This window comes from Jaculus jaculus, chromosome 3, assembly GCF_020740685.1.
Source record: "Jaculus jaculus isolate mJacJac1 chromosome 3, mJacJac1.mat.Y.cur, whole genome shotgun sequence".
Taxonomy (NCBI): domain Eukaryota; kingdom Metazoa; phylum Chordata; class Mammalia; order Rodentia; family Dipodidae; genus Jaculus; species Jaculus jaculus.
In genome coordinates, this window is record NC_059104.1 from 155,579,112 (window position 1) to 155,601,906 (window position 22,795).

Genomic DNA, 22,795 nt, shown 5'->3' on the forward strand with positions numbered 1-22,795 from the left:
AATAACCTGTTAAGTAGACTACCTATTAAATTTTACTTCTGCCTAGTAGCTGAATAATACTGGGGAAATTAACACACAGCTCTATACCTGTTCCCTTATTAGAAAGTACATATCTGATCAGGCTATTATAAAGATGAATTGAGTCAACTGTTACATTGTGTGGAAAACAATACCTGTCTCTGTAGTAGTGTTAGGGAGCCCTCATTTATATGGCATTTAAAACACTGAGAAGGGTACAGAATTATAAGATGGCTAATGGTGGAAACAGAAAACAATGGGATTTTAACAGCATGATAAAAAATTCAACAAGGAGTCTGATGTCTGAGAAAGACCTAGCCAATTCATTAGTTCTGCCTGTTCGATTTTCACATGTCTCCTTCTCTACCATGTATGTCACTGTAAGTAAGTAAAGCTACTGGTATCTATGGCCAGGTCTATTCCTTTGGCTAAGTAATATATCCCTGATTTATAGCTAAATAACATTTTTATTATTCATATCCATCAATTCATTTTCCACTTCTACATGAATGATTTTTCTAACTTATAAGTATTTAACAGGAAAGGTTTGATTACTACTTTATTCTTATTTTTCTCTAATACCTCCTATCTTATCTTTTAGCAATCCTATTCTCTATGCCTTCAAATATATTCAGAACTTTACATGGACCAATCCACATAGAATTCTTTTACAGGATTCCTTCTCCTACTTTCATTTTATTTCCTTGTAGCAAAGTAAAATATGTTAAACAAAAATCAAAAACATCAGGCATCCCACAGTCTGAACCTAGTTCTCATGCCTGAAATCCTTTTCTTTTTCCCCTCCTTCTAATTTTAAAGAACATACTAAACATAGACCCACTTGTACCAGACAATGCCTCTGCCTGGAACATCCTTCTCCCAGTCTTATTAGTTTGAATAGGAAAAAATAAGTTGGGCCACTACTAATATGACTGTAATTGGACAAGTTCCATTAGTGTAAAATTTGTGTCTAAATCCTCTATTTCCTCTGCAGATCACCAACTACTCAACTTCATATATAATCTGACTTCAATAAATGTTATTGAATTAATTTATGTACATAGGTAGTTTAAATGTATGTATGTATTATATATGTATGTAGTTTAAATTTATGTATGTATGTAGTTCCATGGCTTTTAAATAGGATAGATCATGAAGAGCATTTTCTTTGAGGCTGGCAGTGAGGAGTGCTAAATGAGCAAATAAGTAAGCTGAGGTCAGATGGTAAAGAACTTAGTTTGCTCAGATAAGACATAATACTTGAAAAACTGAAAAATTTTTTGATGATTTCTGAACAAAGAGTGAAGAGTTTCATAGAGCATACTATGTGCAGTCAGTAGTATAAACATGTGGTACAGAAAAGCAATGCCCTTGTGATGACAGTCACATGGAAGTCTTGGTATTGTTGTGGATGCATATCTTTCTTTGCAATTTTGAAAGAAAAGCTTGAAAATGGTAGAGAGTAGTTAAACATGATATTTGGAACCTGATTCTTTGCACTGTCTCTCCTTCTAAATTTGACAAGTCATTTCTAGTGATCAGGATCCATTAATGCAGCAACAGCGGGAACTATACTTTAAATTAATCCCTCATTTATTTCTCAACAGGTTCTCTGACTCTGAGAACACATCATGTTCAAGATTCCAAAATGGGCTTTGTGATCAATGCTATATATTCCATGGCCTATGGGCTCCACAACATGCAGATGTCCCTCTGCCCGGGCTACGCAGGACTCTGTGATGCAATGAAGCCAATTGATGGGCGGAAACTTTTGGACTCACTGATGAAAACCAATTTTACTGGAGTTTCTGGAGATATGATCCTATTTGATGAAAATGGAGACTCTCCAGGAAGGTACTGTTATAATTCTCATTCTTGACAATAGAGCCTGAACAAGTTAGAGCCAATCTTGAACCTAAGGATCTTTTCCTGCCTTTTGTTAGTTTTGCAGCTGCCTGGCCATATTTGATAATGGCTAGTACACCAACATCAGCAAAGGCAGAAAGGCAAAGCCTCGTATATCTTGGTCAAGGAAAAACACAGATATGGTTATACAAAATGTGCTTTTGAAAGCTTCACCACATTTCAGAGCCCTAGACATAGAAGAGGAAGGCTCAGTTTACCATAGATTAAAAAAGAAAAAAGAACTGCATGTTCTCAGTGCATGTTTGTTCAAGAACTCTCTGGACTCAGTCATCTTCTTGTGTCACAGAATAATCCTAAAGCAGGGGCAATTCAATCCTGGTAATCCAAAGATAAGGCTGGAGTGCTTTTACAGGCAGTCATGTAATATCTTATTTTGTTGGCTATTAAATTGTTCTTTCTTCAGAAATGTCACCTCTCATTAATGATATGGAGGTACCTGAGAAATAGGAATCTTTCTTGTAATTATAGGTGAGCATTTAGAGAAATCACCAAGTTTGAAAACTTAGCTGAATTCACCCCTATCTTATACTCCAAAGTCGTAAGTGATACCAAGCCATATACTTCTAATATGTAAGGTAATTCATTGATTTCCTATTGTGAGTTACATCAGAACTAGTTCTTCAGTCTACTTTGCATCAATAAACAGGACCGTTTGGTTTCATTGCAAAACCCAAATGTTCTTCCAGCAACAGTGTATCCTTAGCAGCAGTGCTTGGGGAAGTGTCTGCACACTCTATTTGCAGCTGATCCTGCCAAGAGGAGGTCTCATGAGTTCCTCCATACTCACGACCTATCAGCCACACTTCTGCCAGCAATACTGTTTTAGCACATTGGCATATCTTGAGGTTAGCTGGAGCTGCTCCTGGGTGCAGCTGTTGCCATCTCATATGCTGCACTGCTAAGTGACAGCTAGTTTCGCAGCCAATTAAAGCCTGGATATTTCCTCTATTCTGGAGACTTGAAGGATTTTTACACCAACCAAGCTGTTTGCCAAGATAAATTGGCTGTTTGTTATTCTCACTTTGGGGCTATTCAGTGTATGTGTAGAGGCGAAAAGGAAGCATTTTCTCAGGTCCAAAGGAAACTTCCCAAGTGGTGTATGTCATCTTACACCAGGTTGAAACATGAACCCTCATCTTCAGGCTCATGACTAGGATCTGATATCCAGGCATGGGTTTACTTCCCCTTTGTAAATCACCAGAGCACTGTTAGTGGACTGATGACTGCATGTCAGACACTTCCAGCGTTTTTCTGTCATGTCATGAGCCCAAGCCAGTTCCACAAACTGGATGTGGAGGAAACTCCCGATATAACTCAGCTCTAGTCCACTGAGAGTCAAGTAAGGCAAAATATCACTGCCTTGTTCATGGTCCTCCAAAAAATAAATATTCCTGAGGCAGAGGTACTTTTAGAACACCGGTTCTTTACATTTTTTGAGCAAGAATCCCTTCAAGATTGTGATAAAATTCTAGATATTCTTTCAAGAATAGTATGCAAACATTTTCTATAAGTCTGTGGTTGCTTGGAGTCTGTTCATGTAGTCCTAATTTTCAGTGTTACATTAAAACATTAATAGGTTACTAGAACTGGATTTGAAATCTGAGAGCATAAATCACCCAGGAAATAACTAGGCATATATATGAAACCATATGGATCAAACAAGTTGTGACCATGTCTCCAAAATATATAATTATACTTAATATTCATTTTGTATTCTGAACAAAATATTAAGCTACTTGCTTTGCATTTTTAATCCTGTGAGGCAGACAATATTATTTTCTTTTATAGCATAAAGGAAACTGAATTACACAAATCTAAGTGACTCATCAAAGAAATAGTTTAGTAAGTGTGAGTTAGGATTGGCACTTAGTCTTCTGGGTTTCAGCTCCTCATCTCATTCAGCAGCCTTCCAATTAATCAACCAGTTTCAAAATAAAAGAAGCTGATTTTCTGAGAAATGCATTTTCAGGAACAGTGTGGTGAATTTTGTGGAGTAAGTATTGCAGTTCTGTAGGAACAAAGAGACTCGTAGCTCAGAAGGGAATCAGAGAAGCCTGGGGTAATGAAGGATTCCATTAAATTGATGGTCTCAAGAAGATCACAGACAGAAAAAAAAATGAGAAATAGTGTTTTAATTATTTTGTTATTGGTGTGATCAAATTTTGGACAAGAAGCAACTTAAAGGAGAAAGGAATTTTTGGTTTTGTGATATAAGGACAAAGCGGTAAAAAGGATGCTGTGTCCTGAAACTGTCAATGGGTGGGAATCTTAACCACCATTTCAATTGTAGTTAAGCTAATCTCCGTAAGTTAGATCTACTTCATCCAAAACTATCTTGTCTACTCTGACTGCAATATTAACTATGGTCCTACTCCTGTCCTTAACAACCTACATTGTGCATAGTGTTTTGTTCCCTCTTACTGTAAACACAACTAAGAGAAGTGAGTAGTGGTCATGACTCACCTTGGATGTTATACTATCTTGAAATTTCCTCCCCCAAACAGCTTAGTTCATTCCTTCTTAATTAAGCCTCATGTTTTCAGGACATGGGGAGAACACAGTAAGATTCTTTGCCAGAATATAACACAAACGGCCCCTAGTGCAGTTCCTGATAGATCCTTATTCCCCTGGGAAAGAAACATCAACAGCTTAATGTTTACTGCCCATGTTTTTAACTGTACTTTTGTTTTCCATATTCCCATGATAATTGCCCATTAGTCTCTGCTGACAGGGCTCTGGCTTCTGTTCCCTACAACTCCCAACATTGCTATACTCATCCCACAAACCAGGTGATATCTTAGAACCACACTATCATGTAGTCACAGAAATTACTCAGACTCTCAGGATCATTTCTGTATTAGTTATTAGTTTCCTTATCACTGTAACCAAATACCTAATATAGAAACATACCGAAAGAAGGGTTTTTTTTTTTTTTTTTTTTAGCCTCATGGCTTGAGAACACAGTCCACAATGACAAAGAAGCCGTGGTGACAGGAGTGGCTCACAGCTGTGGCAACAGTGACATGGAGCCACTGGCTTGCTCATGTAACAGAGGGATGTCTGAAAGCAAGGACAATAATTAAATCACAAGATGTACACCATGGGTAATCCACTTTCTCTAAGTAGGCCTCACCTCCTCAAGGCTCCACAAGTAACCAAAATAATGTCACCAGGCTGGGAAACGAAGTGTTCAAACTTGAGGCCATGGAGGATTTTTATATCTAAACCATGGCAGGTAGCAACACTTTCTAGCATACAATCCCTTGAAGATTATTTTAAAATAAATTTTAGTTAATTTTTTTTAAATTTCACTTCTGATCAGAGTACTGTCAACCACAGAGCTTTAATGAAAACCATGGTACAGCTGTAATACGGAATTCATAATTTTTGAATTTATAAAAATTTACACAGGAAGAGTAGGGGAGATTGCTTAGTGGTTAAGGTGCTTGCCTGCAAAGCCAAAGGACCCAGGTTTGATTCCCCAGTACCCATTTAAGCCAGATGCGCAAAGTGGCACATGTGTCTGGAATTCATTTTCAGTGGCTAAAGGCCCTGGAGCACCCATTCTCTCTCTCTCTCTTTTCTCTCTCTCTCTCTTATCCCCTTCCCTTTCTGCCTTTCTCTCTCTCAAATAAATAAAATGTAAATGAATAAAAATAAAATAAATAAAAGTTTACATAAATATGGTGTTCTTCCATCCTGTGGAACAGCAGAACTTAATTGACACATTATTATTTCTATAGAAATACATATGAATATTTGTAATGTGCTAAAAATACACTATATATAACTTCATAGAAAATTGGGGCAGGTTTTAAAACTGGATAATTTCAGATAGGTTTTTGTTTTCCTACCAAATGAGTTTTAAAAGAATTTTAGTTTTCAAAGCTCTAAGCATGGTACATTTCATAAAATAAATTTGAAGTTCTATTATTTACTACCTTTGATCTACAGACTTCATGCCAAGTCTTCTATAATAAAGTTTTAGAGAACTTGGTTTTTGGAAACTTAGTTTTAGAAACTCACTCATCTAAAGTGATATGATAGCTAGTTTTATACCATAATAACAGAGTTGAATATCTAGAGACTATTTCAAGGGCTAAAATATTTACTAATCATCACTTAAGAACAAACATTGGCTGATCTATCACTTAGAAACTGCATCAGAAAAAAAAAATTAAGAGGTCTAACCACTACCTGGGATGAACCATAACTAAGCAGAAGGAACATAGAAAGCAAATGACAAAATGAATGCAACTATTTCAAGCTAAAAAGATACATATTATGCTGTAGGGTGGATAAGCCTGAGAATGTAAAATATTTAATAACTGTGTATAGGAAAGAAAGGGTCCCAGGGGAAGTACCTTATATTTTATAGTTAGTGATGCAATGTTAACTTTAAGCAGAGTAAGAAGCATTGTTTCCTTTTAAAGAAACACCACAATTATAATATGAAGAGGAATTATATATATCCATTGAAACAATAGGAAAAGATTAACCTGAAATACGATAAGACATAAATAATGGAAAGATAAAAACCACAAAGAATAAAGAGAAAAGAGGAAGCCAGAGTAAAAGAAGTTGCAGGTAGTCGCTACCTTGCACACAATTCTTGAAATATAGCTCTGCCATTAAAGAACTACAAAGAAATAAATGATCTATGTCAAACTTCCAATTTTCCTGGAGAAAAACAAGTCTCAGAGAAGGCAATAGACATGTTTAAGGTTACAAAACCAATTTGTAACAGTGAAGAGTAATATTTAACTCTTAGATATTATCAAAGTGATAATTTACCTTAGATTTCTATTTCATTTTTCTTACATTACAGTTAAAATAGTTTACATAGTAGAAATGAGTTCAATTGTTGATAACATTCTACTAAATACTTGGCCAAATTAACACTGTGGTCTCTCTTTAATCATGGATAACCCATCCTAAAAGTCATAGATGATTGAAATTGCTCTGTTTTGTGAGCTAGGGTTGAGTACATCTATTGGGCTGGTACATATACAATTTGGAACATATTTAATAATCACATATTAAAGTAAAGGTCTTCACATCACAACTTCAGCCCAAGAGAGCACTGAGAGCCATAAGCTCTCCACAGTTTTCCTCAGTGATGATTGTTCATTTCACTGACAGCATTCCCTCTCAAGCCACTGGCAAAGGAATACTGACCATTAGGAAATGTCCTTGTTTTTTAGTAGACTTCCTCTGATTTCAGCTAAGTGCTTAAATAGAATCTGCCTTCGTGTGTGTGTGTGTGTGTGTGTGTGTGTGTGTGAGAGAGAGAGAGAGAGAGAGAGAGAGGAGAGAGAGAGAGAGAGAGAGAGAGAGAGAGAGAGAGAATTATACTTGGGTTCTCCATTTAAAAAATATGTGTACATATATATTCATTTTAAGATAATCAGTATATCATAATATTAAACTGTAGCCAGTTAAGAAACAGACAATGTCAAGATACAGAAAGAAAGAGAAAAGAGTCCGCAAAGAACCTCAATCACTGCTACATTCTGAGATAAGGGAGAAATTACTGAACAGAGACATGTAAAAGCAAGAGGCACAGAAGAGAGAAAGGTGGAACTGGGGAGGGAGTGGGAGAGAAGAGGAGATAAGAGAATTCTGGTGCATGGAATTCATACCCTCCAAGTTTCTGTGATTAGAATCATACTTTACGGTGCTTGCCTGCAAAGCTAAGGATGCAGATTCAACCCCACAGTACCCATGTAAAGCCATATACACAAGGTGGTGCATACATCTGGAATTCATTTGCAGTGACTAGTGGCCCTGGGGTGCCTATTCTCCCTCTCTCTCTCATAAATAAATGAATAAATAGATTCATACTCTAATCTTTGCTTCTAACTGTGATTTATTTTGTTACTTGGATATTTACCATATTCATTAAAGACAAAACAATATACTCAATTAGTTATTTCTCTTTCTTGAAAATAAAATACAATACTCTGGATTAAACAATGAGTAAACATTACTGTCAGCCAGTAGATGTTCAATCCTCCTAAAAGGTAAATAAGGCTTTTGTTGAACAAGACTTATTTTTTGCACTTTTGTTGGAAAATAAAATCTATGCTCTATCTCTTAATTTTAAGTCATATTTATATTCAGAGAAGTAGAGAAACTTTATTATCCATCAGTCTACTGAAACAACATTGTAAAATCATGCAATTCTTTATTTACTTCCAATTACAGTTTTCTGATTCAAATATCATGTTCAGAATGTTAGTACATTCTTATATCTTCTTGACTTTCAGTAGCTTAAGGAATATTCTGTGGTAAGCTTTTGATTTGCATTCAATTTAATTGCAACACTTTTGAGAAGCTATCTAAACTCCATTTAAATCAAAATTACAGGTATTCTTTTCTACTTGCATTTTTCTTCCCTCACTTTTTTTTTTTAGTGCACAGCTACTAAAAATGTAATTGCAGTGGGATATTTTCACAGCTGTAGATATGATGGCATCTCCATTTGTCTTGGTAATATACAATTACCAGAAGTGAAAGATAATTCCAAAGAAAGGATTCATTGACATTAGGGCAGTTATAATAGTCCAAAATTAAAATTTAGCATTTCCTAAAATCATTTTCCTGTTAAATATGACATGTCTCATTCCATAAGGTTTTTATGTTTTGTTTTTTCAAAAACTGGTTCTTTTTACTTACTAGAATTTCTTCAGGGTAAAATGAAGTTCTATGACATAGATCAGAAGTAATCTAATAGGAAGAAAGAGTGGCTGACTTGAAATTTAAAGACTTAGTAACATACTAACTTGGCTTTGTTACCTGTGTTCTCTGAAGCCTGGTCTTAACCAATTAACCTCACTGAGCTTCACTTATATCATCTATAAAATTAGTAGCTTAGTCTAGATGTTGCCAGAGTTAAAAGTTGGAATTAGTGGTGTTATGGCTCATTTCTGAGCTGTCAATGAAGTCCTTATATCTCTTTAAGTGATCAGCAGCTAAGAAAGATGCCTCCCAAGGTTGGCATTTTCATTTGAGACTAGAATATTCAAAGGGCATGTGCTCACAGAAAGTCATCTTTTAAGACTTAAAACCTTATACATTTTAAGCAGCCAGTGACATTCTACATGAGTTTTCTTCACTCCAATTTCTGTTCTAATAGCTCAACACGTTTCATATTGAGTAGCCATGGAGTAACATGACAGCATAGAGACAAAAGAATGCTTGGAATTTTGATTTAAGATGCAACTTGGATAGTTATTCAAAACTATTGCCATTAAATTGACTGCAGACAAAGCCACTGCAGGATAATCCTTAAGCTCCTGAACAGACAGAATTTACAAGAAAGGACTGACATTCTGAAACTTGAAGCTGCAATTAAACAACTGTCATAGCAAGTAAATAAATAATGACATCATTTAACAATATAGTTTCAGTAGAATTATATCAAGTCTGGCCTTTATATTTTCCTAGAGAGCATCCAGTTAAGTATGGCATACTTGTCACTATAACACAAAAGGTATGAAGGTTTCCATCCACATCCATTTCCAAATAGGTGAACATGCTGAGATTACAAAATTGGAGGAAGTATGCATGAGCCTATCTAGCAGAACTGAAAGTCCTGGGAGGTGAAAAGTAGAGTCCTGTCTGAAGATATCATGTAGCTGTTACTACCTGTGGTCATGCACTGATCTATGGAATGGCTCATCTAATGACTTCTGTTTGGAAAAAATGTGTTGGAAATGTCTCTTTGGAAATGTTCTTACAGAGAAGAACAGGCCTACAAATAACACATTGGTCTGCCCATTTCATATTTCTACTCCTATGCTCAGGATAATAATAATCAATAATAAAAGTTGAAAACTCACAACACAGTCCTATCTTTTTTTTTCACAAGATGCTTCAGAAAGCAATACCAAATTTAAAAAAAAAAAAAAAAAACTTTTAAAGTTCTGTTTATAGAATGATTTTAGCCATTAATAAAGGGTAAAATCAAGCCCTGTCCAAATTACCTTAATATTTCCTAATGTCAAAAGCATATTCAATGATGTATAAATTCAAATTTTTGAGTAAGTAAGGAAACTTTTATCATGTCACTAAAGTATAGATTTTAAAAAATAGTTTTTTGGAGAAGACAAATGGAAGTTCTTACTTAAACTTAATGAAGTTATTTCAAAACTGGCTTTCAAACTGGGCATGGTGGTTCACTGCTTTAATCCCAGAATTTAGGAGACAGAGGTGGGAGGATTGCCATGAATTCAAGGCAACCCTGAGATTACAGAGGAATTCTAGGTCAGCCTGGGCTGGAGGAAAACTCTACCTCAAAGAACCAAAACAAACAACAACAACAAAACCCATCTGTCAGCCTTGCTGAGATCAAGTCATGTCTCACATGGGATTGTTTCCTTTTCAGGTGTAAGCTTAAATATTAAAAATGGTCATCTCTGGAGTGAAAATGAAACAGATAGTATTTTGTTGTGCTAAATGTATTAGTATGGAAAATTCCAGTGTGACTCCCTAGACAGTTACTATTATTTGGGAAATGAAGCCTATTGCCTTTTCACAGAAGACCATTTATGTTGCTAGCTGAATAATTATTATGTTCTTGTTTCTAAGGTATGAAATAATGAATTTCAAGGAAATGGGAAAAGATTATTTTGATTACATCAATGTTGGAAGTTGGGACAATGGGGAATTAAAAATGGATGATGATGAAGTGTGGTCCAAGAAGAATAACATCATCAGATCTGTATGCAGTGAGCCTTGTGAGAAAGGCCAGATAAAGGTAAAATGGATGTTAATGGTTTTTCAATTTTTGTTGTGAATTTAACAATGTTAGCTCTATTTTTTTGTTTTTGTTTTAATTTGATACTTGTTTTACAGTCTACATTGTAAGCATCTAATGTCAAGACTTTTTAAAAAATTTTTACAATCATTAATTTTAACATGCAGGCCACACAATTCTTAGTAGCTAGTCTGAGATGATTGAACCAGTAAGGAATAATTTTTGCCTCTCACCCTGCCTATGCAAGACTTTGAAGACAATGCTTTCTGGCAACAAAAAAATTTAGACTTTGAAAACATATTTATCATAATTAATTAATTAATTTGGTAGTAAATAGCTACCAAACATCTCTTAAATTAATATTAACAGTGGAGATAAATGAGTATGATCTCCTTTATTGTCAGAAGATATAGTCTTAATGAGAAAAATATGTGCACATATAAACAAAATTACATGTGATGATTTCATTTAAGAAAGAAAAATCAAGGCTATATAGATTTAAGCCAGAGATCAATATTTCTTATGAATGAAATTTTAAACATCATACCATTAAAATGGCTATGCTATAGAGGGATCACTAACAGGAAAGGTTAAGAAATGATTGATTAGAATGTAATATAAATGGTCACTCTAGATGTTACCATGAAAAAAAAAAAAAAAACAGATTATAATGAAGCAATTAGGTCACGTTTATGGCCAAGTTTTAATTTAGGCTAAATAAGCTGAGCTTGTGTTATTAAGCTTAATTGAAAGTGTGTCTTGAGCAAGATGCTGATATATGCTGGGCTACAAAAGGTGTTATCAGTGAGTGGAGCTGTGGATCATGAAAAACAAAGGAAGAGCTAAGGGTAATGGGCACTGGTAGTGGTGACAAGAAAAGGGACAATGAGAACTGAAAAGCGAGCAGGAGAAACATGTGACAACACTTTGTAGAGGAAGACCTAACCAGCCTGAATACTGAATTTAATATTGAATTGGAGAACAAAATGAAGTCCCAAAACTTCAATGTGACTTCTGATCTGACCAGGTATCAGTGCTACTATCAGGAGTAAAGAAAAGATGAGGGTAGTATTAGAGAAAAATATAGTGTATTGATCTGCTTTAAAGTATAATGCAGGCATGTTGAACCTATAGCCCATAGGCCACAGCCATCCCAGGATAATCTATTATGAAGACCAACTCATCTGTAGACGACAATGTCATATCACAATGGAGAAAGGTTGGATACTACTGGTTTGAAGGAAAAGGCACAGGCTGAGTTGTAGCAGATTCAGAGAGGGAGATGGCAAAAATACCAGCAAAGATGGCAGCATTAGAAAAGGCAGGCAAAGGAAGAGGGGGAAAGGAGTGATAATGGAGAGGTAGCCTTTCACTGAGTGTTATGGACATAGATACCTGTCACATGGAGCAAAACACACTGCTAAAAACCCATCAGTATGTAGTACAAAGCAGATGAGAAGTTATCTGATAAGTTGATGATATAAGAAAGCTGATTTGGCTGGATAAATGGTTCAATGTCTAAAGGTGCTTTTCTAGCAAAGCCTAATAGGCTGTGTGATTCCCCAGTACCCTCATCAAGCCAGGTGCAGTGTCTGGAGTTCATTTGCAGTTGCAAAAGGCCCTGGCTCACCCAAACTCACTGGCCTTCTCCATGTCATTCAAATACATAAATATTTTTTATAAGAAGGCTTATTTGAAGCTACATATAGTCTGTCCATATTTACAGGGAATAAAATGCCAATGAATATTAGAATTAAAATATAGTTAAGAAGGCAAGGATGGTTAGATATTGGAGTATGTTACAGTTACCTATTCATTGCTGAGACAAAACACTTTACCAGAAGCAGCTTATGAGAGGACAGGGTTTCATTAGAGCTTAAAGGTGAGGAGGGGGAGGTTCACAAGAACAAGGAAAAGCGCCACAGGAGCACAACGGTGATCATCACATCTTGCCACAGCAGCTGGCAGGAAGCAGTAGGAGAGTGAGCTGGCTCACATTTCTGGAGGTAATTAGACTCTGTACAGGGATTGGTAGGACCAGAGTGACATACCTCTTCTAGCAAAGCTCTCAAATTTCCTCCAGCTAGGGATCCTGTATGAGGTTTAATCATAAACATATGAAACTATGGGCAAAGTTTTACAATCAAACTATCACAGAATGTAATGCCTTAGGAAAAGAAAAAAAAAATGATTTCAAAATAATTTATTTGCTCATGAAATAGTTATAAAGTACCGTTTCTGGAATCATAAATACTTGGAACAGTTTGTATATTTTTAGTCACCCTCACCTTCACTCAAGTTTAGAACACCTTTCAGATATTAGCTAAAAATTATAATATTTGATATTGATAGTAAGATCATTAAAGTAGTACTTAGAAAGCATAGAACTAGAAGGAAGTAACACAAGATAAGTAAATGTAAAATAAGTTGATGCCCGCTAAATGGCTTAACAGCTTATCTAAAAATGTCTGAAGATCTTGTTATGACATACTCCAAGCACTGCAACTCTGAACCCTGAGCTAAATCTGACTTACTGCTTGATTTTGTAAATAAAGGATCATTGAAATATAGCCGAACTTAGTTTTGATCTTTCACATATTGTCTCGGAATGATCTCATGCTATAATTACAGTTAAATAGATGAATTGAAGTAGCAATTACCTGTCCCAAACCCTAAATGTACAGTATTTGACCTTTTGAAGGATGAAATTTTTCTGACACATGATTCATAGTGATAAAATAGATATGTATCTTGCCCAGGCACACTATAGCCAAATGATTCATGTGAACATCTTTGTGAGCCAATCTAGAATATCGTAAGTTCTTAATTTTGAGTGCTTCCTAAAGAAAGATTGCATACTTTAAGTTATCATGTGGATGCTGCTCATTTATTGACACTTCACACAATAAAGCTTGAACCTGCACCTTCAAAATTCTGAATGACCCAATAGCGATATGTTTTGATATATGCTTGTCTAACCCTATTACTGGACATAATTTATGTAATGTAGGAATTTGATTTCATGTCATCATAGTTTTAACACCAATAGATGCAAAACATTTGCTTAGGTCATTTTTAAATTTCTAAATTTTATATTCTTATCTCTATCTTGTTTTTATTGTATTCAATATACAAAATTTTCTTAATTTAGCTCAATGTTGTAAATGAGCAATTTCATTAATAATAGCATTTCATAGTAGTGTTCATAGATATGTCAACTTAAACTCCGTTAAGGTTTAGTCTCAACAAAAGTTCAAATATGTTACATAGTCTTATGCATTCACACCACTACCTTCAGTATGTTCAGAATGGAACCTGCAAGGACAGAGAATTGTCACATTAGCAGGCATGGTGATGCATATCTCTCATCCTAGTACTAGGATGCTAAGGTAGAATAATTAGCATGAGTTAGAGGCCAGCCTAAGATACAGAATGAGTTCTCTTTATTAAAAATACATTTTATTTTTATTTATGACAGAGAAAGAGATAGATAGAGAGAGAGGGAGAGAGAGAGAGAATGGGCACACCAGGGCCTCTAGTCACTGCAAACAAACTCCAGACACATGTGCCACCATGTGCATCTGGCTTATGTGGGATCTGGGGAATAAAACCTGGGTTCTTAGGCTTGAAAGACAAGTGCCTTAACTACTAAGCCATCTCTCCAGCCCAAGAATGAGTTCTCTTAACCTAGGCTAGAGTGAGAACCATCCCCCAAGAAGATTATTAAAAAGAATATGTGAAAACATAATACAAATGAGTTTTAAATTATCAAAAAAAAATACATCAAGCTGTCATGATTAAGTCAGAGTTGGAATTATTCTTGGAAAAGCAGTAGTGTTTATTTTAGCAAAAATAATGAAGTTCACAACCAATGAAAGATGAGCTATAGAGTGCCAGCCTATCTAAAGGAAGAAACATTTTTAATTTCTCTTATTGGTCAATTCCTCCTAAGACCTGGAAAGAGAATCTTTAGGTAATTTTTTTATTTTTTTTTATTTTATTTATTTATTTGAGAGCAACAGACAGAGAGAGAAAGAGGAGGGAGAGAGAGAAAGAGAGATAAAATGGGCACACCAGGGCTTCCAGCCACTGCAAACGAACTCCAGATGTGTGCGCCCCCTTGTGCATCTGGCTAACATGGGTCCTGGGGAATTGAGCCTTAAACCAAGGTCCTTAAGCTTCACAGCCAAGCACTTAACTGCTGAGTCATCTCTTCAGCCCTCTTTTGGTATTTTAAATATACCTCTGTGTATTACACAACTAAAGAGTAGTGAAATGGTCCTGAAAAGGAAATTCCTGCTTTGCATTAGCATTTGTGGGTTTTGCCTATACAAGTAGCTAACATTTTAGCCCATTCAGTACTTAAAAATTCACTGATATCTTACCGTCATGACATCCTACCCACTACCATTGTAATAAGACAGAATGGATGTAGGTTGAAGAAGCTGAGCATCAACTGAGGGATGGGTGAGGGCTCTTTGAAAGACTAGAGCTGGGACCTCTTCACATCCAGGACAGTGTTCCTTCCCCTGCAGCTTTCATATGAAGTCAGCTTTCCAATAAAGTTCAATATTTATAACATGTGAGCTAACTATAACTTAGTTCTTACCTCTAAAAATAAATTTTAAAAAAGAGACATCTCCCTTATACAGAGCTTCTCCAATATTTAATGGCATGGCAGCATACAGCATGCTCTATGGAGCCTGTAAATGTCAGTATTGTGATGAAGATCATTTTAGCTAGATTAAGCAGGTCTAGTAATCAACTTGTTCTCACATAGTAAATGATACTAGGGCAAGGATGTTTCAGGCCCTATAATTTTTTTTCCTTGATGTTTTTGAAGTCTCATATGAATCTATATCTATACTGTTTTGTTTTCATTGGCAATTTTTACATATATACACAATGTATTTTTAATCATAATCAACTCCCATCATACTCTCTTCTCTCACCTTAATGCCTTCCCCGCAGCCAGTCCTTCTGTTTTGATGTCTTTTTTGTATTCTTTCGTCACCCATGAACACATGTTGATCAGTCCAATACTGTGCAGATAATGAGACCCTGTGAGGTCAAATTACCCTCAGACTTAGTATGCTTATGCTCATGTCCCTTATTTTGTTGTTGTGGACAGCACAGGAAAGCCTACAACACAAGAACATAGAAGAGGGAGTATTTGAGAGAATAAAATAGACTAGTAGGGCTGTAGAAGAGGTTAATGTGGGATATGATCAAAGTAGATGATATACATGTATTAAAGTGTCATATTGAGGGCTGGAGAGATAGCTTAGCGGTTAAGCGCTTGCCTGTGAAGCCTAAGGACCCCAGTTCAAGGCTCGGTTCCCCAGGTCCCACGTTAGCCAGATGCACAAGGGGGCGCACGTGTCTGGAGTTTGTTTGCAGAGGCTAGAAGCCCTGGAGCCCCATTCGCTCTCTCTCCCTCTATCTGTCTTTCTCTCTGTGTCTGTCGCTCTCAAAAAAAAAAAAAGTGTCATATTGAGACCTTTTATTTTGTTATAATGAATATGTGCTCATATTAATAATAAAATAATCAGCACCAGGGGCAAAACCAGCAGTGAAAAAGTGCAACTTACAGTTATATTTGACTATAGGTACTTAGACAATATCATCAAAACTCATCAATTAACCCCGATTCTAAGACAAAGGATATCAAACATAATCATTATTATTTTAATTATTAATAATATTCTTGAATGAACTCTCTCTCTTGCCCATGGAGGAAATCATGCACCAGTGAAGGGTGGATAAAAGATGTATACGTCTGTTAAAGAATAACATCAGATTCACAAGATGGCACATGTATTTGGAGTTCATTTGCAGTGGCTGGAGGCCCTGAAATGTGTTCTCTCTCTATCTCTTTCAAATGAATAAAAAAACTTTAAAATAATATTTTAAAAATTAAAAAGAATAACATCATATGCACCCATGGGAACTAAGCTGATGAAGCAGTCTTTCAGTTTACCTTCTTAGAGCACAAGCTCTTCCTGACCATAGCCTTGATGAGGAAGTAGGGAAACATGGTGCTGACTACTTTCATGTGTCTGGGGAGGCTGAGGTGGTTAATATCACTAAGGTACTTGCCAGTGCTCAAGCCTTCCTTAAATGGCACTTGTATGTCTACATTAATTCATCTATGCAAATTTGTGTTTTCTTGGTTTGTATTTTACACCTTCTGTCCCATTCATTTCTTTTCAAATATCAGGTTTAACATTGATGTTATGAATAATTTTCAAACCAAAGTATTGTATAAGTAAGTCTGTGTGCTTTGTTCTCCTGGTTGGTTTGAGGTGAGCACGTATCTGGTCTTCTCTTAATAAAGTCATCCATTTGTTGAGTCAAAAAATAAAAACAAAAAAGAATAACATCAGAGACTGTTTGAACTGCTAAACTACTTCAATTACATATGATGGCCTATAGATGAACTGAACACTATGTAACAACCTTTATGACCTTATCTACCTTCATGCTCAGTAAAGCCAAGCTATGAAGTGGAGGGATTGGGCTGTTATTGAACAACATTTTTAGTAGAAAGAGATTATTTTCAAAAACAGTTGTGGTCTGACCTTATTTTTCTATCCAATACACATTTAAATTATTTTGTCAGTATAGATAGGTTTTTGGACACTATACCTCCTAAGATACACAGGAGATTTTGCTTGTTATTATTCAAGTAAGAGAGTAGAATAAAGATAACAAAATGCTTTAATTTGTGAAAAGGTGAGGCATATCTCTTAAGGAATGTATAATTTTGTATATGTGTATGCGTGAACACATGTGAACAAACATTGATACTTAGTGAAATACAGGAATCCAAGCTAGCGATCCAGAGTAACATACGGTTTTATATTTAACACTGCCACCTAGCAACTGTATAATGTTGGACTCATTTAAACTCATCCTCAGTTTCCATGATTGTGAATAAGAATATTAATACTTATCCTGCATATCTGATAGCATTTGAAATAATGTATTTAAAACCCTCGCTGCTTCCTAGAGCAGTGACTTACATGTTTGAAATGTTTCTCTAAGGTGATCCGAAAGGGAGAAGTGAGCTGTTGTTGGACCTGCACACCTTGTAAAGAGAATGAATATGTCTTTGATGAGTACACCTGCAAAGCATGCCAGCTGGGGTCCTGGCCCACAGACGACCTGACAGGTACTTGTATCACAAAGTCAGTGTGGTCCTCCCAAGTCAACTGGAAAATAATGCAGACATGAGAGGAAAGGTCATATCTCCAAGAGCTTCTCTTTAAGGATGGTCTTAATTATGGGACAAAGAACCCATTTGAGAACATAAACCTTCCCAACATCTGAGATTACCATGAAAATGTTTAGATCTCAGAGGAAGATGTGTCTCCTTTCCACCCTTACTCCTAAAAGATGAAAGTTTGGGGTTTCCTGTTGGATACTCTCACCCATTCTCAGGACATTCTCAGATGTCACTAAGCAAAGGTGTAGACTCCTAGGAATACGGAAATGTGTTTGAATCCCCAAAACATAAAGGTAGAAATTTTACTTAAAGTATTTGCTTTTCTGAGTATTCTTTCTGAAGTGAAACTAGATGTCTCCAGCTAATGCATTTTTAAGCAGTGCTGGCATAGGGAATAGCATGCCTCCCCTTAATTTGTTTGTTTGATTACAAAGGATGTTCCCATATGCCATTGTATCCATTTTATACTGCGTAAACACTTTTAATATTTCTAATACAAAAACAAAATACATTTTTCTAAACTTCTTCCCATTCTATTCAATATACCCACCAGAGGTGCATATTTTTCCTACAGCTAAAATTTTAAAAATATACTACTTTTTCCTTAAAGAAGGTCAAAGTTTAATTCTAAGGCCATAATGTACAAATATGGTTAATATATAGTAAAAGGATATAGATTTATGGACAAGGGAGGATGACAGGAGACCCCATTGATATTAAAGGAATATCCCAGGCAAAGGGCCCATCATGTGATATGTCTAGTAACTACAAAATTAAAAGGATTTTAGTATAAGACTCCTAGGAAATGCATCATAAATTTGTCGGTATTAGATTTAATCCCACACAGGACAACTGATAATCCATTGTCTTTATGTTAGCTTACTTCAAAACCCTGGTTTTAAAATTTGTGATCTGGTGCCTTTTGAGAATCACTCACATTAAGATATTTTATTAGGGCTGGAGACATTGCTCAGTGGTTAAAGCACTTGCCTGTAAACCCTAATGATCCATGTTTGATTCCCAAGCACCCATATTAGCAAAAAGCACAAGGTGGTACATGCATCTAGAGTTTATTTGCAGTGGTTGCATTCATACAGGTTTTATTTTTTAAAGAAATCTGATTTTAAAAACACATGCAAGAGGCTCACACACATTCTGGTATCTGCAGAGCTGACTCAGTGCTAAACAACACTACCCTCAATAAGCTTTGTGGAATAGATGAATTATCATGTATATACAGGTACAAACTAAAATGTTGGATGAAAAAAAATTATTGATTAGTTTTCTTGGTAGGTAAGTGTGGCACTGTATTGCTGACATTTTCTTTATATACATATTTATATATTTTTTCTAGTTGCAACCTACATTACTACTGAATTTCAAAACTATCTTGCATGTTCAACATTTTGTATTGTTATATACCTTGTGACTAAATCTAGTGACCCCTTTTTGTCTGTGGGTGGGTAGTCTTATGTCTCCTGAAGGAGGCCCAAATCTACAGATATTCAAACTCTGGACTATAAAATGGTGTGGTGTTTGCTTATAACTGACACTGCACATTTTCCTGTAAACTTTAAATTACCTACAAATGATTTATACCACCTAATGCAATGGAAAACTTTATATAACCAGCTGTTAAAATGATTTTCTAGAGCTGGGGAGATAGCTAAGTGGTTAAATGTGCTTGTTTGCAAAGTCTGTCTACCCAAGTCTGGTTCCCCAGTACTCACATTAGACCAGACACATCTGGAATTCATTTGCAATGGCAGGAGGCCCTGGCATACTCATAATTACTCTCTCTCTTTCTCTTTCTCTTCCCCCCTCTCTCTCTCTTTCACTTTGTTTCCTCATTCTCTGTTGTAAATAAAGAGAAATATAAAAAAATAGAAAAATGATTTGCATAAGGAATAAAGACAGGGAAACAGTCTGTACTTGTTTATTATATTTAGTATAGATGCAATTATTCCAAATATGTTTAGTCTTTAAGTGGTTGAAGCTGTTAATACAGAACATGTGTACATAGCCAAATGAGTGAATATAGACATCCCCTTTATTTTTTGTCTTGTATGAGTTTGCTACTAAAAATTAACATACCTATAATTTCATTCACTCAATAGACTCACATTTTATTATTCTGTTTTCACTGTAATAATGGGTGATATAGAAGTTGAATGAAAAAAGAGACAATTGCCATGGCATTAGGTCTGTATAATATAGTCTTCTGATACCTTCCTTATATTGTGGAAAGAGAAGTATTAAACACACACACGTGTGCGTGCACACACACACACACACACACACATACACATGCACACATACACACACACACACACTGTATTAATTACATGAAGTTAGAATTGGAGCTAAAACTGAATATATTAGAGAATATGTCATTGACACTTGTGCTCACTAAAGATACTCCAGAGAAATGACTTCCCTGATAAATAGAAAGGGCTATCAAAATAAAAGAAGTGCATTGTGACAAAAAATACAAAAATAGCACATATGGGGAGGCAGATGGGAGAATGGTGTCAGGAATGCTCAGGAGGTAGCTCTAGTAGTTCTCCTAGAACACGTTCTGGATCTGACAGCTTTATTGCCAAGCACACTGGGAAAACATTTCATATTTCAGTGGGTGCAAGGGTATGATTATAGGTACATTTAAATTGTGTTCTTGCTTCTTCTGTGAGGTAGAATAATCTGGGGAATGAAGGAAGAAAGCTGAAGCGGGTAGGCAAACTGGAGAGTGGTTGCTACTACAGATAAAAGCTCTTGGTTTCCAACACAACAATGTTTTGGAAGTGCTGACATAGAATTTGGCATAAGATTAAGAATATGCATAGAGGAAAGGAATGTGGAAGGTGTTAAGAAAAATTAGTGTGATGGTTTGAATAATGTAAAGCATCCCCTATAGCCCCAAGTGTTTGTGGTTAATTTACCTACTTAGTCTCCAGCTGGTGGAGCCCTTGAGAATTGGAGCCCTGTTGGAGGAAGGATGTTGCTGGGGGATGGCAAAAGGAGTTGAATAATCTCCTACTGGGTGTTCAAAGGCAGCTCGTATTGCTGTTTTTTCTCTCGTACTGATGTATAATATGTGAAGCCTTAGCCAATTTCCTCTGCTATGATGAAGCTTCTTCTCAAAACTGTGCCCGAAATGAATCCTTTCCTCCTATAAGCTCTTCGGATTATTTGTTCCAGCTGTAAGAAGGCACCTTTTACAGTCTAAGACATTTGATATTGCAGAAATACTGGAGGATTAAGTATATTATTTTATAAGTACCAAGAGTTTAGTTTTATATCTAAATAGTTTGAGCTATCTTTGAAAGAGTCAAGTAGAAATAATTAATTTGATAATCAAGGCATTAGTATATGCAAAAAATAATAATATGGACTGGAAACATAAATATGTAGTCTAAATTTCCAAGAGATTTATAATTCTGTGGGAGAAAAGCATGAAAATAAGTAGCACCACCTTGCAGTTAGTCCTATAAGTGTGTTATGGACAACTTAGGAAAAATATAACTGACCTTGGAGAATTTGAGGTCTAATCTTGAGGCATAAATTGAAAGTTAAAAAAATTAATTAATTAAAAGAAAAGAACATAAAAAGTGAAGGTGGTGATACGGGGCAGAAGTAGCTTGTCCAGCATTATGTCCTAACCTAAAGACAGAAGAGTGAGCTGGGCGTGGTGGTGCACAGCTTTAATCCCAGCACTTTGGAGGCAGAAGTAGAAGGACCACTGTGAGACTGAGGCCACACTGAGAAGGCATAGTGAGTTCCAGGTCAGCCTGGACTAGAGTGAGACCCTATATCAAGCCAACAAACAAACAAAAAAGAGGACTAGCTGTTGGACTATATATCTACCTAATAAGCAGGTATGTATGCACACTTTTATTCACTCTATTTTGTCTCAAAAATACCCTTGTATAAAGACAAATCTTTCCACTTTTATTTATCATTCTTTCCTTTCCCAATTAACTTCTTTTAAATTTTTTTTCTTTATTTATTTAAGAAGAGAGAGAGAGAGAGATGGAGAGAGAGAGAGGAAAAAAATGGGCTCACCAGGGCCTCCAGCCACTGTAAATGACCTCGAGACACATGTGCCCTCTTGTGCATCTGACTTACATGAGTCCTGGGGAATTGAAACTGAGTCCTTGGGCTTCATAGGCAAATGCCTTAATCTCTAAGCCATCTCTCCAGCTCCCAATTAACTTCTTGAAAAAGAATTTTTTCTTAAGATTCTTATTTTTTTCTTTTTTTTAGAGTTTTTTAATTAGTTTTGTACTCAGTGCAGTCATCTTGATACAATTGTTAGCTTCCTCCCTGTCCTTCCCCTTCCCCGGTGGCCCTCTTCGTTGGTGAATATGGGTTGTGTATTGTGGGGTTGGCCCTCATTTATGGGTAGGAGGCAATGTCTTTGTGTATAATAACCTAATGTGTGGCTCTGACACTCTTTCTGCCCCTCTTCTGCAAATTTCCCTGAGCCATGTTGGTTTCATTTTAGGTCTGCTTCCGTGATGATGTCTTGGGAGCCTCTGTTTTTTAAGTAGAAAGTTGTATGAATATATTATATGTTACTATCATCATTTCCTTCCTCCTTGCCCCCATTCCACTGAGTGCCCTCCTTAGTAGGATTGCTGGTATTCCCCCTGTTTTCTGGTTACTTCATCCCTTCCACAAAAATCCCCTGAGCCATGGTGGGTGTGTTTTAAATTTACATTAGTGTTGTGCTCTCAGCTGGTTCTGGATTTCTGCTTTGGTGCACTTTGAGTATCCTCAGTGTCTGTCTGCATAACACTGGTGCTGGTGGACAGGCTCCTTATTGAAGCAGCACCTTCACTCATCTTATTTTTAAACTTCTC

General features: G+C 36.0%; 1 protein-coding gene across 4 annotated transcripts in view; it reads left to right on the forward strand.

The window, feature by feature from the left end:
• Window positions 1-22,795, forward strand: part of Grm5 (glutamate metabotropic receptor 5) — a 513,149-nt gene that overhangs the window by 415,657 nt on the left and 74,697 nt on the right. For all 4 annotated transcript variants that reach the window (XM_004658258.2, XM_045145474.1, XM_045145476.1 and 1 more), the window contains exons 5-7: window positions 1,626-1,872; window positions 10,537-10,705; window positions 17,753-17,879. In XM_004658258.2, the coding sequence (XP_004658315.2) occupies window positions 1,626-1,872; window positions 10,537-10,705; window positions 17,753-17,879 (543 nt within the window). The remainder of the gene's footprint in view (window positions 1-1,625; window positions 1,873-10,536; window positions 10,706-17,752; window positions 17,880-22,795) is intronic.